Genomic DNA, 14,323 nt, shown 5'->3' on the forward strand with positions numbered 1-14,323 from the left:
GATATGACCTTTGGTGGGTGGTGTTCACAGGGGGCGGTAGTAGTCTTTCATATAAGCTGGCTGTACAAAAATCAGGTGCATCTGACAAATATGTTTTTTTAAACTTTGTTCAAATTTACTTTGAAGATTTTTTTAGTAATATTATTCACACTTTATTTTTGGAATATATAAGAGTACAGTAGAGCCTCCATAGTTGATCATCTCTCTACATTGACCATCTCCTTAAGTTGACCTCATTTTCAGAGACTGGACATGCACCTCATGTACCTATCACTACAGCAGGCCTAGTTCCTTATGTTGATCAGTTTGTTACAGTGCCTTGGGCAGTCAACTTACAGAGGTTCTACTGTATAATAATAAGATTTACAGTCTGACAGCCCGCATTTGAATCTGGCCTCTACCCAGGTTAATTAATTAATTTTTTTATTGTTAAATCATAGCTGTGTACATTAGTGCAATCAAGGGGTACAATGTGCTGGTTTCATATACAATCTGAAATATTCTTCTCAAACTGTTCAACGTAGCCTTCATGGCATTTTCTTAGTTATTGTATGTAAACATTTGTATTCTGCCTTTAGTAAGTTTTGCTTGTACCCATTCTAAGATGCACCGTAGGTGTGGACCCACCCGTTACCCTTCCTCCACCCTAACCTCCCCCCCTCCCTTCCCCTTCCTTGGCCCTTTCCTCATAGTCTTGTGCTATAGTTCTACCCAGGTTAATTTAACCTCTTATGTCTCAGATTTATCTGTAAAATAATATCATTGCTATTCTGACAAAGAGTTATTATAAGAATTATACAGTGCTTGACACTAGTAGGCATTTGATAAATGGTAGGTAACTAGTATTGTTATTACTACTTCAGATGGGGTTAAAAAAAGATGTAGTTAAATGTATTAGTTTATGTATTTTTCTAGAAACATTGAATAATTACCTCAAAAATCTTTATTATGTGTAAGAACAATAAAATATTTCCACTTTAATTATTCACAAAGTATGAAGGTCAAAAAGAAAAGTGATATTTGCTATTTTTAGAGCCACTTTTCTATTTTAGTAATTATTTTAGATGCCATGTGACTCTTGTGTAGAATCATAGGTAGGACATTAAGAGATGGATTTTGCCTTTATGAGCAAAAAGCAATGAAACAAACTAGCTTATTTTTTTTTGGAGACAAAGTCTTATTTTGTCACCCTCAGTAGAGTGCCACGGCATCAAAGCTCGCAGCAACCTTGAATTCTTGGGCTTAAGCGATTCTCTTGTCTCAGCCTCCCAAGTAGCTGGGACTGCAGGTGCCTGCCACAACGCCCGGCTATTTTTTGGTTGTAGTTGTCATTGTTGTTGGCAGGCCTGGGCTGGATTTGAACCTGCCAACTCCGGTGTATGTGGCTGGTGCCCTAGCCACTGAGCTACAGGCACGGAGCCACTAGGTCATGTTTTGAAAAATTACGGTTTTTTAAATTAGAGTTATCATATTCATTTCTTTCTTTCTTTTGTGTTTGTGTTTTTTCCTGTTAGACACAGGGTAAGAACTTATAGGAAAAGGTATTAGTAGGTTTTAAATCTTCAAATCATTTGGCTTGTTTTATGCATTAGTGGGAATTACAATATTTGAAAGTGTTTGCCTGGCAAGTACAATTCGGTCTACCTTGTAATAATATGCCTTTTTGTAGCATATGGGTAAAGTGGCCTAAGTAATGCATATTGCTTTGTGCTGTTTTTGAGCATTTCAGGTTTTAAAGCTTTCCTCTTTGGTTTGACAAATTATCTGCAAAAGCAGGCATATGCAATGAAGTTTTGGCAGAAAAGTAATTTAAATGTTAGCCTGTTCAGAAACCTTCAAATTCAAATACTAGAAAGCCTCAGAGGATAATCTATTTATATTAAATTGAACATGTTATCCTTTTGGGGTAGATCTATTACAGAATTTGGCACAATCCATTTGCATTTGAATCTGTTGTACGTTTAATTTAAACATTGCGTGATAAGTTCATAAGTATGAGTCACATTTAAGATACTCTGTGGATCAGTTTATAGTAAAATATATAGCATTCTCTAAGTATTTTTATTTTTATTTTTTAATTAAGCTGTCTGATGTTCTGTATGAAAGGACATTGGCAGTGGCAGTGTTTCAGTTTTTTTAATTTGTATTTCTGGAAGGAAATTTTTAGATTACTTGAAATCAGGAAGAGAAGTACATCCAACTGAATCGCCTCTTTTGTGGTACATGAGTTTTGCCAACTAGGAAAAAAAAATTAAGGAAAAAAAGAGTCTTTTATTTGCAGAGTTTTGTTGTTACTTTGGTTTTTCTAATTAGTTTGTTGAAATTTCTCCCTAGAATAGTATATATGGTGAAATGCATAATTAGGTAATATAATACTGTTTCATACTTTGGTCTTGAGTCACTTGAATAATGTGCAAAAATGATGGTACTTTTTCTTGAGGAGGAGGTGGATTTTTAAAAAAATCCTAGACCACAAAGGTTATGATATGATATTATTCAAAATGTCTTAGTCCTAGATATTCATGTAAGTGGACTAGAGCTTTCTATCTTTAAATCAGAATTTGATTATTTCTTTGGGCTTTCCTATTTGTAGAAATAGGGCTTTCCTGCTTCATTTAGAGTCTGCATTCTCATTTGTGACTGAATTCTAATTTGGCTGTCTTTAAAGCTGCCATATGGCTAAACTGTATCTATAAACTCTAGCAAAAATCTGGATTTTCTCATATAGCTGACATATTAAATCACAGTGACAGTTTGCTGGTCCAGGTTTCTAATTGCAGTGGAGAAGTTCTCAAACAGGAATTAGAGACCTGGACCCTACTCCTTGCTTCCTATGTGTGATCTTGGGGAAGTCTCTTAATCTCTTGGTGCCTCAGTTTTTCCATAAGTAAAATCAAACTGAGAAAGTTTAGGACTCTATCTTTAAAGGACATTTGAAGCAAGGCACTCCTTAAAAACAAGCCACTTCTTGGGGACTAGACTTTGATAATAACAGAATGATGGAGATGTGCTACATAGAGGTTTGACCTACCTCATGGATAACTGTATATTTCTTATTTTGCTACTTCTACTTGACAAGCTGAATTATAATTGTTTTATATTTTTTCCATATTTATTCAAATTAATTACTATTCAAGAAAGAATATTCAAGACAACTTTAGGAAATGGATCAGTAGCTTTTTGTTGAAAAAAATAAAAAGTAATCTTCAGATTACCTTACCTTATGGCCAAGAGCCATTAAATAAAATGTTATGTATAGCCTCAACTAAATTGAATTGCACAAATAGTTTTTATAACTATTATAATAAGTCTATTGATATATTTTTGCTTTCTGGGGGAATGAAAGAATATTTCACTACTCCTTGAATCCAACACTGAAATTAATATTGCTGTTTTTCCTTATATTCTTAGGAACACTTTGGTCTTAGTAACCTAACTGGAATGAACTGCTTGGTAGATGGAAATATCCCACCAAGTTCTGGCCTCTCTAGTTCCAGTGCTTTGGTCTGTTGTGCTGGGTTGGTGACCCTTACAGTTCTGGGAATGAACCTGTCTAAGGTAACTATTTTTGAGAGTAAGCCTCACAGACCCTCTCCTTTCAAAGGTACTAACATTCAAATCTCAAAATCAGAATGCCTTCCTTGATGGAAAACTTTATCTTACCTATCAGGACTGCACACATGGGCAAAGTCCTACTTGTGATAAATCACTATAAGATTGATGATATCCTTCAACCAGTGAGTGAATAAATCTCTAAATAACTTTATTAAAATTCTCTTGATTAAATATGGAGTTGACATAAACATCTTTCTAGAACACCTCATTAAAAGGTGAAATTTAGAGGAAGAAATTCTAGGAATCATGGTTGGGCTTGTTTATTTTTACCCCAAACCTTAAATATTTGACAAACAGTGGATAAAAAGAGTAAAGACCAGGTAATAAAGGAAGTGAACAGCATATCTGTTTATGCCAGCATGTTAGTCACTGAAATAAACTTTTAAAAAAGATTGCTTTACAAAGAGGAAATGGTTATTTAAAAGAAATATAAATTCTACAAGAGGTTGAAAGTCTCAACTTTTTAAGTTCAGGTAAATCTTTGACTTTGCAGTTCAGAGCAGGTATACCTAGCTTTAATTAAGGCTTTGGCATTTTGGGTCAAATAATGTTATGATAGGTTCTTTTTACCCCTTGTACATATACTACCAAGTTTATAGATGGTTTGGGAACAGATTGGAAGTCAAACAGATCAAGAGAAGGTCAGCCACATGCTTAGTTTTTAAAGTGTGTTTAAACTTTCAGTTTGAAAATTTTGTATGTAGGAGGAAAAGGAGAAATGGAGAAAACAAAGTTTCAGATGAAATTCTCTTTAGTTTTCATGTATAATTACACATTAATTTGCCCTTTAAAAGCAATGGCTTATTTGGGGGCAGGGTAGCTTACTTACTATTTGTTTTTTGAGAGAAAGCAAGGGAAAGGAAGTCCATATGGAAAATGTGTTTCCCATGGTACAACTTTTAATCTGATTGTTTATTCATTTCTTTGTTAATCAGTCAGTCATTATTTATTTAGTGTCTGCTTTGTGCTGGGTAATGTTCCAGGCTTTAGAAATATAGGTATGTAGGATTCATCCTTCTTCATTCTTGTGATGAATCCTATGTACTCAATTTTGATATGAGGACAATTAATGACAATTAAGGTTATGGGGGGAAGCAGAAAGAGGGACGGAGGGAGGGAGGTGGGGCCTTGGTGTGTGTCACACTTTATGGGGGCAAGACATGATTGCAAGAGGGACTTTACCTAACAATTGCAATCAGTGTAACCTGGCTTATTGTACCCTCAATGAATCCCCAACAATAAAAAAAAAAAAAAAGAAGTATAGGTATGATCTTAAACCTTACTATGGGTATGATTTAAAAGGGAAATAGAGGCAAGTGAATAGGCAACTGTAATAGAGTATAGTAAGTGGATAAACAGTACACTATGGAGCAGATTCAACACGGACTTAGAGTTGTACATTTTAGTCAAGAATTAGTGATAGCGAGGAAAAATTGGCATTTTGAGATAAACATTCTGCCATTTTCCCTTTTTTGCTTGCAAAGGAATAAATTTCCTGGTCTTTCTTCTTAAAAATCACTTGTTCTTACTTTTCTGACATTGCCTGGAGAACAAGTGCTGAGATTTCAGTAACAGAGTTTGACATTCCCTGGGTGGGCTCACTGGCCTCTTGATGGAAAGGCATCCTGCTTAAGAAGCCAGGGACAGACCCAGATCAGAGCCAGTGGGTCTGCACTGGAAGGAGTGACTTTTGGGGTGAGAGAGTATGGGAAGGACCCAGCAGCTACCTGGGCATGTTTTAGCCTTAGGGAACTTCCAGCTCTGTCTCCCTGAAGTAGATGCATCTCCCCACAACCTGAACTGAGTTGAGGAGCAGGAAGCTGATTTGGAAAGGGTCCAGACGCCAGACCTTTCATTGAGTAAGTTCCCTGAAAGACACGCTGAGACCATGATTCTACCCATATGGGGGCTTTTCAGACCTTCCTGGTGGTTTTGTTTGTTTTCAGGTGCCTTTTAGTGGTGGAAGTCATGAAGTGGAGTGGAACTAGGGAAGTTGGTTTGAATTTGGAACTCATTTGCAGTTCCCAGAGAGCAGGGGGACTTAGACCCCTTTGGGAAGGGCTTCCCTCACAGCCCGATAGGGCATTTGGGGCACACAGTTCGAGATACTGTTTGGGGTAGGTAGTGTTTTATACTCTTTGGATTTCCATTTGTTTGATAGGTCTTGGCATTTTGTGTTGAGAATTCTCTGTATTACCTGTGTTTGTTATTTGTGGGTTCTGTTGCAACATAGGAAAGTTCTATCTAAAAGTCTTTTGGGGAGAATTTTGTCTGAGTGGTTATCTTATAGCTATATACCTATGGCTAAGGAAAATGGCTTTATTGTAATTCAACTGGGGAAAAGTGACTGCTGAATGAAACTTTGAAGTGTGACTTGAACTTGTAGACATCAAGAAAAATTCAGACCTCAAATGGTCAACCTGCCACTATAGAGTTCAAATGTTAAGTCTCTCAAACTCTCTCTCTCTTTTTACTAACTTTTCCTTCTAATGTTGAGATAAACTCATTGTTCATGGAGTTGTATTATTATTTCATGGCTAGAGTTCTAAAGTAAAATCTATTGAAATGAAAAAAAAAAAGAAATACTGATGGCATAATAATGCTAACATCAGATAAGCATGTGTGTGGTGGAAAGAACATCATGTGAAAATATATATAGTAAGAGCAATTGTGTTTTGTTGGAAGAACTAAAAGGGGCTTTGTGTGACTGAATTATAAACTATTTGGATTACAGGGCAGGATTCTGTGCCTTGTAAACCATATTTTGAAAAATTTGGGCTTCATCTTCATAGCAGTGGGAAACCATTGTAGGGTTTTAGGTAGAGGGTAACGTGATCATATCTGCATTTTAGAAAGATCACCCTGGCTGTATTATGAAGTCTGGATTTGAGGGTAACAGTATTAGCTGTAGGGAAATGATTTAGTCTAGGGAAGTAGCAGTGAGAATGGGTAGAATTGGACATTAGATTTAAGATCTCAGACAGAATCAGTAGGTCTCAGTCATTGGGTGTGGGGATGAGGGATACAAAAGGTCAAGGTTTATATACAGGTTTCTGGCTTGGTATTATTTGGAATAAGGATTGTTGATGGGGAAAGTAGGTTTGAGGTGAAGCTGAAATGTTGAGTGTGAGGAATCGATGGGCATGCTGATGCAGTTACCTCTGGATGGTCAGGAGAGACAGCTGGACTTGAGATGGTCCGTTTGAGAATCATAAGTATGTAATTGGCTTTTGAAGCCACAGGAGTAGATATGGACATCCAGTGGTGAAATACAGGTGCAAAAGTAAGGAAGACTGGTATAAAGCCCCAATAACATGAACATTTGAGGGATGGACAGAGGAAAAGATGCCTACTGAGGAAACTGAGGAGTAATCCATTAAATAAGAGGAAAACTAAAAAAGAGGAGGCAACAGCAAAGACAAGGAAAGGAATGTTTCGTGAAAGGAGTGATAGCGTTCTCAAATGCTGCTGAGAGCTTAAGTTAGACAAGCTTTAAGAAGTATCCCCTGAGTAAAGCAAGGGGACTTGTACAAAACTTTGGCAAAAGCAGTGTAAGGTAGGAGTGGGTTGAAGGGTCTATGAGAGATAAGAAAGTGATAAGGTCAGTGGCTACAAGAAGTCTGGCAATTCATAGAAAAAGATAATTAATTTGGTATGTGAAGTCAAGGAATTCAAATCAAATTTAATGGGAGGATTGGTGAAACTTATTTTTGGATTTTTCTGAGGCTTTAATAATGTTAGTATCTAGGATAATAGAAAATAAAGAAACACTTGAATCTTTGGAATTAATTCTGGCTGTCTCTGTTTTCAAAGTCAAAAATAGCAACTCTATTTTTATAGGAACTATCTGACTCTAATACCTATAGCATAAAGGCAGCTTTATGCTATAAAGCTTTCTTCACTAGTCTTAGTTGTACCAGCAACAGTTATATTTTCTAGGGGCTGAGCATCACATGATAATTGTTAGGAGAGTGTTGTTTTTCTTTTCTTTTTCTTTTTGAATGAGACAGAATCTTGACTGAAGGAAGCTTCTAATGTACTCAGAGTCTTTAAGTGCCAGCTGTGTATATGACTCTTGAAAAAAAGTCATAGAACATAAGAACTCAAAGACTTTAGAGGTGAGGTAGTTCAACATCCTCTTTTTACTGATGTTTCAGTTAGTGTCCCAGTAGGAAATAAATGCCATTTTAGGGTATAACTGAAGAGAGTTTAATAAAGAAACTCTTTGCAGGAATGTGGGCAAGCTCAAGTGAACCAACTAGGAAGGGCTCCCTTGTGACGTGGGAAGCCAATGTACTCTAGGAACTGTAGCTATAGGGTAAGGCTTCTAGAAATGCAGCAAGGCAGAGAAAAAATCACATAGGTCAACATGGTAATGAGTGGGAATGGATTAGGGGAGTTATCCATAGAAGTCAGCCTCCTGGAGTAAAAAGAAGTGTAAGAATGGAGGAAAGAGGAACAGATATGAATAACCAGCCTATCTGATAAGGACACTAAGTCCCACAAGAAATTGGGGACTTCCCAAATTTTATTTTATATTTGGTATATTTCATTCAGTTACAGACACAATTACTGCACATGGGATATGATAAGTAGATATGAAACTTGTTAGTTCATTAATAAACTAAATGTTGCATGGCTGAAACCAGCAAAACAAGGGTCTGGAAGCTAGAAATCGTGAATTGAAATGGTACTGGTAGAAGAGAACGTGGTGTGGGGAAAGACCTGGGAAAAAGAAAAGTCTCTAGACTTTTGGTTTGAAGATGTCAGAGGAAAGACATACCTCCCCTTTCTTTCTTTGTCCCTCATTCAATCTTCTTTTCTCAAAAATCATCCCCTGAGAACAGGGAAAATAAGAAAAGGAAGCACAAAGTCCATCTTTGGTAAACCAAGGAGGCATAACACTAAGCCACAAAGTACAAAGATAGAAAGCAGATGGAGGAATGATGCCCGCCTTAGCTTGGAGAAAGGTCAGAGTGAAGTGCAGGGAGCTGCAGATTGAAAGCGAGCTGATGTATTCCACAGCCCTCTGGAAGCCTGAAGAAGAAATCAAAGAAATCAGGGTAATATGATGAGTGGGAATTTGTTTGAAAGTCTTTAGGAGGTTTAGTTAGACCCCCAAAGCCCTCTTTTAGCCTGGGACCATTTCCCCCCTACCTTTGCAAGTGACTCTAAAGAAACAACCAGTTTGTTTGTATTTAGGGACACTGGGAAAGGCAGGACAAGAAATAGAAAGGAAAATTGGGGGAATTAAAGGACATTCTGGGCCTTTTTTCTTGTCTTGACAAAGGGGGCTCATTTGTTGTCTATGGCAAACGTATCTTGCTCTGTAAACCTATACCTTGCTCTTGCTCTGTAAATCTATCTATCTTTTTTTTTGCAGTTTTTGGCCAGGGCTGGGTTTGAACCCACCACCTCCGGCATATGGGGCCTGCGCCCTACCGTTGAGCCACATCTGTCTTCAGTAAACTTTGTCTCATGTTTGAACCCGCCACCTCCGGCATATGGGGCCTGCATTGGGTTTGAACCCTCCACCTCTGGCATATGGGGCCTGCGCCCTCCGTTGAGCCACACCTGTCTTCAGTAAACTTTGTCTCATGTTTGCCTTACTTTGGTGGCTCTGGTCATTCTTTGGCCAAAGGCACACCAAGACCAAGAATGCAGGCAACTACCAGAACCCCAATAAGGAGAGATACATTTAATTTTATTCTGTAGTTAAAATTTTGGCCCCCAATAGTAATTATCAAGATGTTGAGTCCCTCTATAACTCCCTAATCCAGTATGAGGTAAATAAAAATGTCACATTTACGGACCAGGAACTTTATGATTGTGTTTCTCAAACTGAGTACTGAGTATCAGACAGAGTTAACCATCGATGCTGCCAGCTGGTTGAGATGGAACCCACCAGGGATCTGTGCAACGCCTATCTCTGCACGGAGACTGAGAAGAGGGGACTGTGCGAAGGCATGCTCAACTACAGGACTTAAGTGCTGATTTGTAACTTAAAAGGAATCATCTTCAAGAATAACAGAGTGACTTTCAACCTGGTCGCTTTTTGAGCCAAACCCAGGAGAATTTTAAGCAATGTTTCCTGAGTACAAAAGGATGATTGCCTATTACTGACAATCTCAGTGAAACTCTTAAAAGCCTAATGGGGGTTAAACCATAGATTCAACTCTTCTGGAGGTGACAGTAGCTTCCTACTGACAATGAGCCAGTATCCTAAGGAAAAGAGAGCTATTTTTTCAGTCTTCATAGGGCAGAAGCCACGGTGGCATCTGAGGAAGGTCCAGGACACAGCATTAGCATCTCTCTCAATCCTAAACATGGGCATGTGACCAGACATTGCCAGACCCTGAGAAAGAATTAGGACATGACTATGCTCACCACATTCCGTAAATAAAATCTTACCATGAGCTGTTCTATGATCAAACGGATCTATGTAGACCTGATGAAAATAACACCTCCCACCACCTCCTCCCTCAACATAAAGAAAGAATTTTACTTCAGCTTCCACTTCCCTTCCAGCCTCTTCTCTTTTTCTCTGGGCTGGCACTTTTAAGTATATTTCTAATGGGGAAGGGCAGGGTGACTCCTATGCGTAATTTCCATTTACATGTGAAGCACCATGGATTTATGGAATTAGGTGGCAGGGCTGATGTTTGCCACTAACTAAAACCAATAGTTTAATTGACTTATTTCTTACTTAGTAGTATAGTAAGTTGGAAATCCTTGTTTACTGACATGTCTTACGCTTTAATTAATACATCAGAGTAACTCCAATATGGTACTCTAAAAATAAATAAATAAAGTAAAATATATTCTGCATCTGAACCCCTTCTTTTGTTCAGCTCTGGCACACTGGCAGCCTCAGCATCCTACACTCCCACCAGGAATGTTGGAAGGTCCTTCTCAGAGGAAACTGAACTACCCCAGAGACCTACAAGTACTGACATTTGGTGACTCCCCCGCCCCACAAAAATTCTCCAGCTACTCTCTGACTCCATTAGAAGCCCAATTAGAAAGCTTCTAATCAGCTTTTTAGTGATTGACTCTTTTTTTTTTTTTTTTTTTTAGTGATTGACTCTTAAATATGGTAGGGCATTAAAAGATAATAAGATTTTGGAAGAAAGCCTCCAAAATGAAGCAAGCAAATAAAAAAAAAAAGAGGAAAGAAACAAAGAGAAAACAGGAACTCAGAGGAAACAGAGATATATTGAGAGCAGAAGAATATTTCAAAGAAGATATGATATCCTCAGAGAGATAAAAGAAAATGTCAAATCTTTGAAAAAAGAATAGTGGTTTTTTTTTAAAGAACAGATAATAAAATAGAGATTTAGGATATTAAAAAATGTGATAGCATTGACTGGTTTGATGTAACCATGTCAGATTGTATAAAAAAAAAATCAACACATTGTACCCCATATATGCGTAAATGTATTCATGATCTATGTGTATATGACTTAATAAAAAAATTTTAAAAAATGATAGCAAAATAAAAAAATTCAATAAAATGATTGGAAGAATTCTGTGATAAAGTGCCAGATGGGTGGGGGAAGAGCAGGAAAATAAGAAAGAGAAAAATAGGAAAATGTATGACTCAATTCCAGAAATTCAAATCCAACTAGTGAAGAGAATTAAAAAATAGTCATTAGGCAGTTATTTTTTATAAAATAATATTTTTCCAAAGTGAAAATGTAAATTCTCGGACTGAAATAGGCTCCCTGGGTTTTGACATAATAAATGAAGACGATCAAACCAAAGCATATCATTTGAAAATCTGAAACTTGAGTGTTAGTAGAAAAGACGCTAATAACTGATTGATAGAGCAACAGATAAGGGAAAGAGATCGCAATCAAAGGATCAGGAATGAAAACTAATTCCTCAAGAACAGCAGTGGAAGAGAGAAGGCAATAGAGAAATGTCTTTACGAATGAATTTCAGCTTAGAATATCTGTCTAAGGAAATTAATCAAGTGTGAGGATCGAATAAAACATTTTCAGCATGCAAAGTGTCAAGGTCTACAGGATTTAATACCCCCAACTAGGGAATAAGGCAAGGAAGAAAATGACATGAGAACTAGGAAACAGGAAATTTAATACAGGAGAGAGGGTTATAAAACATTGGTTAAGGGAAATCCCAACATAACACCCATAACAGCCAGCAGCTTACAAAATAGCACAGATTAGAATGAAGAATGTGAGGGGGATAAATGGGACTCATAAATCTTATCAGTTAAAAAGAAAATGATACATCTAACACCGTAAACCATTTGATTCAGAACTATTGTAGGAGGTGAGAAGGGTTAGCTAGATACATAAATAAATCTAAGCAAAGGCATAAATGTGGCAATTATTAAACATAGGAAAAACAAAAACATTATAACATAAATGAAATCAATCATTTTTCAGTACTTGGGATATAGTAAACAATGGTCTTAGTAATTAACATACTGAATATGGGTTTAAACAAAATTTTTGGCATAACTTTATTGAGAAAGATAGGGGAGTAGGACAAAGGTAGATATATAGAGGTAAAGTACTCACATACCATAAGAAAGCAATAGGTAAATTTAAAATGGAACAACCAGGCAATAACATTTTAATGACATTTTTTGGCAATTTGAAGCAAAAAGTTGAGAGTGTTTGCCTCTATGCACACTGCATTGACGATAGGGGTGAGAAGGCAACAGTTAAGGACTGCTTTTGTTGTTGCTGTAAGCCTTTTACCTTTATTCAGTTTTCTAGATTTGAGCATATATTCCTCTTGTGAAAGTAGGATTAAAAAAAGGACAGGAGAAGTGAGTGGAAGAAAAGTGAGAGGGGCAGTAGATGACCCGAATGACCACAAAGTGGGGAACAGGAGGAAAAAGAGCAAGAAGGGATTCAGTGAGTCAAGGCTGGAGATTGAGAACAGATGAGGGGCTGGAAAGTGACCAGATTAGAACAGCCTGGGAAGAGGCTTGTGGATGGGTTTTGGGTGAAAGAATCCAAGAAAGTACAGGCATCTTCCATTTCGTGGCAGTAGTCCATTCCAAAAGATCAGATGTTCTGTACAAAATTATTAAGCATGGTGGTGATGATGGTGCTATTGCTTATTATTTTAAATAGAGAAAAGTATAATGCATTATTCCTCAACTTAAAACCTCCAACTAATTTCCTATAATATTACAAAAAACAAGTAAAATTTTTTCTAAGTAACACAGAAGTAGATGAAAAATACATAAACCAGTTATCTTGTCCATTAAAAATTAATATGACTGTTAACAAGCAGTTACTTAAATAGTAATACTTGCATGTCTTTTGTGTTAACATCTGGTCCCAGAACTCTGCACACTATTTTGTTAACAATGTTGTATTGAAGTTTTAGAATGCAAATAATATATTTTTCCTACGTAGATACCTTTCAAAAACTGTTGTATTGAGAGATATGAAAATTCTATAAAGTTTGAGTATCAAAAACCAAGAAGTGTTCCACTGGGAAAACGTTAGTTGCTGTTCTGCAAAATATGTGTGTGTTTTGTTAGCTTAGGATTCAGGTTGCTCTAGACCTGTGTCCAGTTTCTGTTTTTGGAGTTGTGCTTAGAGGCCAAGTAGGAAGGACCAAGTGCCTTCTAAAGATCTTAGACTAAAGCTAGCTTGCTGACCTGGGAAATAGGTTGTCACTCTAAAAGCTAGCCTAGGTGGGTTAAGCTGGTGTCTACCCACAAATTGCCTCCTCTGTTGAGGTGGAGTGGGGTATAGATTTTGCATTCATGAGATGGTGGAATGAACAGTGATGTTCAAAAGATCCACTTTGGAGGGTCTGGGGTTGTAGTAGAGGAGCATAGGGTTGAGTTGTTCCCCCATGTTGAAGTCTAAGGAGGGGACTTAGACTTAAATCTAAGGCTTAATGAAACCTTATTACCTTGGTTGATGAAGGTTGAAATGGCCAGCAGGGAGCTGTGGGTTGGGGCCATTCTGTATGTGGATATCTTTGACATTTTGTCAAAAACACAATTCATGTGATTCTGGGTAACCCAGAATACAGATTGGGCATAAAACCTTCCCTTGAGGATTGCAGTCCACAGAGGAAGCTGGGAAAGCTCTTAGTTGGCACCAGTAATCCTGTTCAGTGTAACAGGAATAACACTGGGTTTGTGAGGGAGTGCTTCCTAGAGAAGATAGGCTTTTCAGCTGTGGAATAAACATCCTATCCTAAGTCTTTAAAGCAGTGATTCTGGGCATTTGTTGAAACCTACTATGTGCCAGGCATTGTTCTAGGCAACAGAGCTATAACTGTGAACAAAATCAATAAAGCCCCTGCTTTCATGGAATTTCCATGCTGGTATTGGTGGTGATGGTGGGAGATAGATAAAGAACAGCTATACAAATAAATATATGATATAATAAAAAATAGGCCATAGTAAGGGGAAGCTTCTATTTTAGCTAGGGAGTTAGGAGAACTTCTCTCCAATGAGGGGACATTTGAACAGAGATCTGAAGGAGTGAGCTGAGAAGGGAGACAGAGGGAACAGCAAGGCCCTAAGGTGAAAGTAACTTTGTCTTGTCCTGGGAATAGCAGAGGCCCTTGTGATTGGGGTGAAGTGAGAGAGAGGCAGACAGCATGAGGGTCAGTTGAGGGAGAAGGTCAGGACCAATTGTATAGAGTCTTTGCCTGTCATTCTGAATGGAGTAGAAAGCCTTTAGAGCAGTGGTTCTCAACCTTC

General features: G+C 37.5%; 1 protein-coding gene across 5 annotated transcripts in view; it reads left to right on the plus strand.

The window, feature by feature from the left end:
- GALK2 (galactokinase 2) overlaps positions 1-14,323 on the plus strand; it is a 198,124-nt gene that overhangs the window by 63,884 nt on the left and 119,917 nt on the right. For 4 of the 5 annotated variants that reach the window (XM_053593304.1, XM_053593306.1, XM_053593303.1 and 1 more), the window contains exon 5: positions 3,412-3,558. The exons of the other annotated variant lie outside the window; for it this stretch is intronic. In XM_053593304.1, coding sequence (XP_053449279.1) covers positions 3,412-3,558 — 147 coding nt within the window. The remainder of the gene's footprint in view (positions 1-3,411; positions 3,559-14,323) is intronic. 5 annotated transcript variants of the gene reach the window in all.

The sequence above is a fragment of the Nycticebus coucang genome, chromosome 6 (genome assembly GCF_027406575.1).
Source record: "Nycticebus coucang isolate mNycCou1 chromosome 6, mNycCou1.pri, whole genome shotgun sequence".
NCBI lineage: Eukaryota > Metazoa > Chordata > Mammalia > Primates > Lorisidae > Nycticebus > Nycticebus coucang.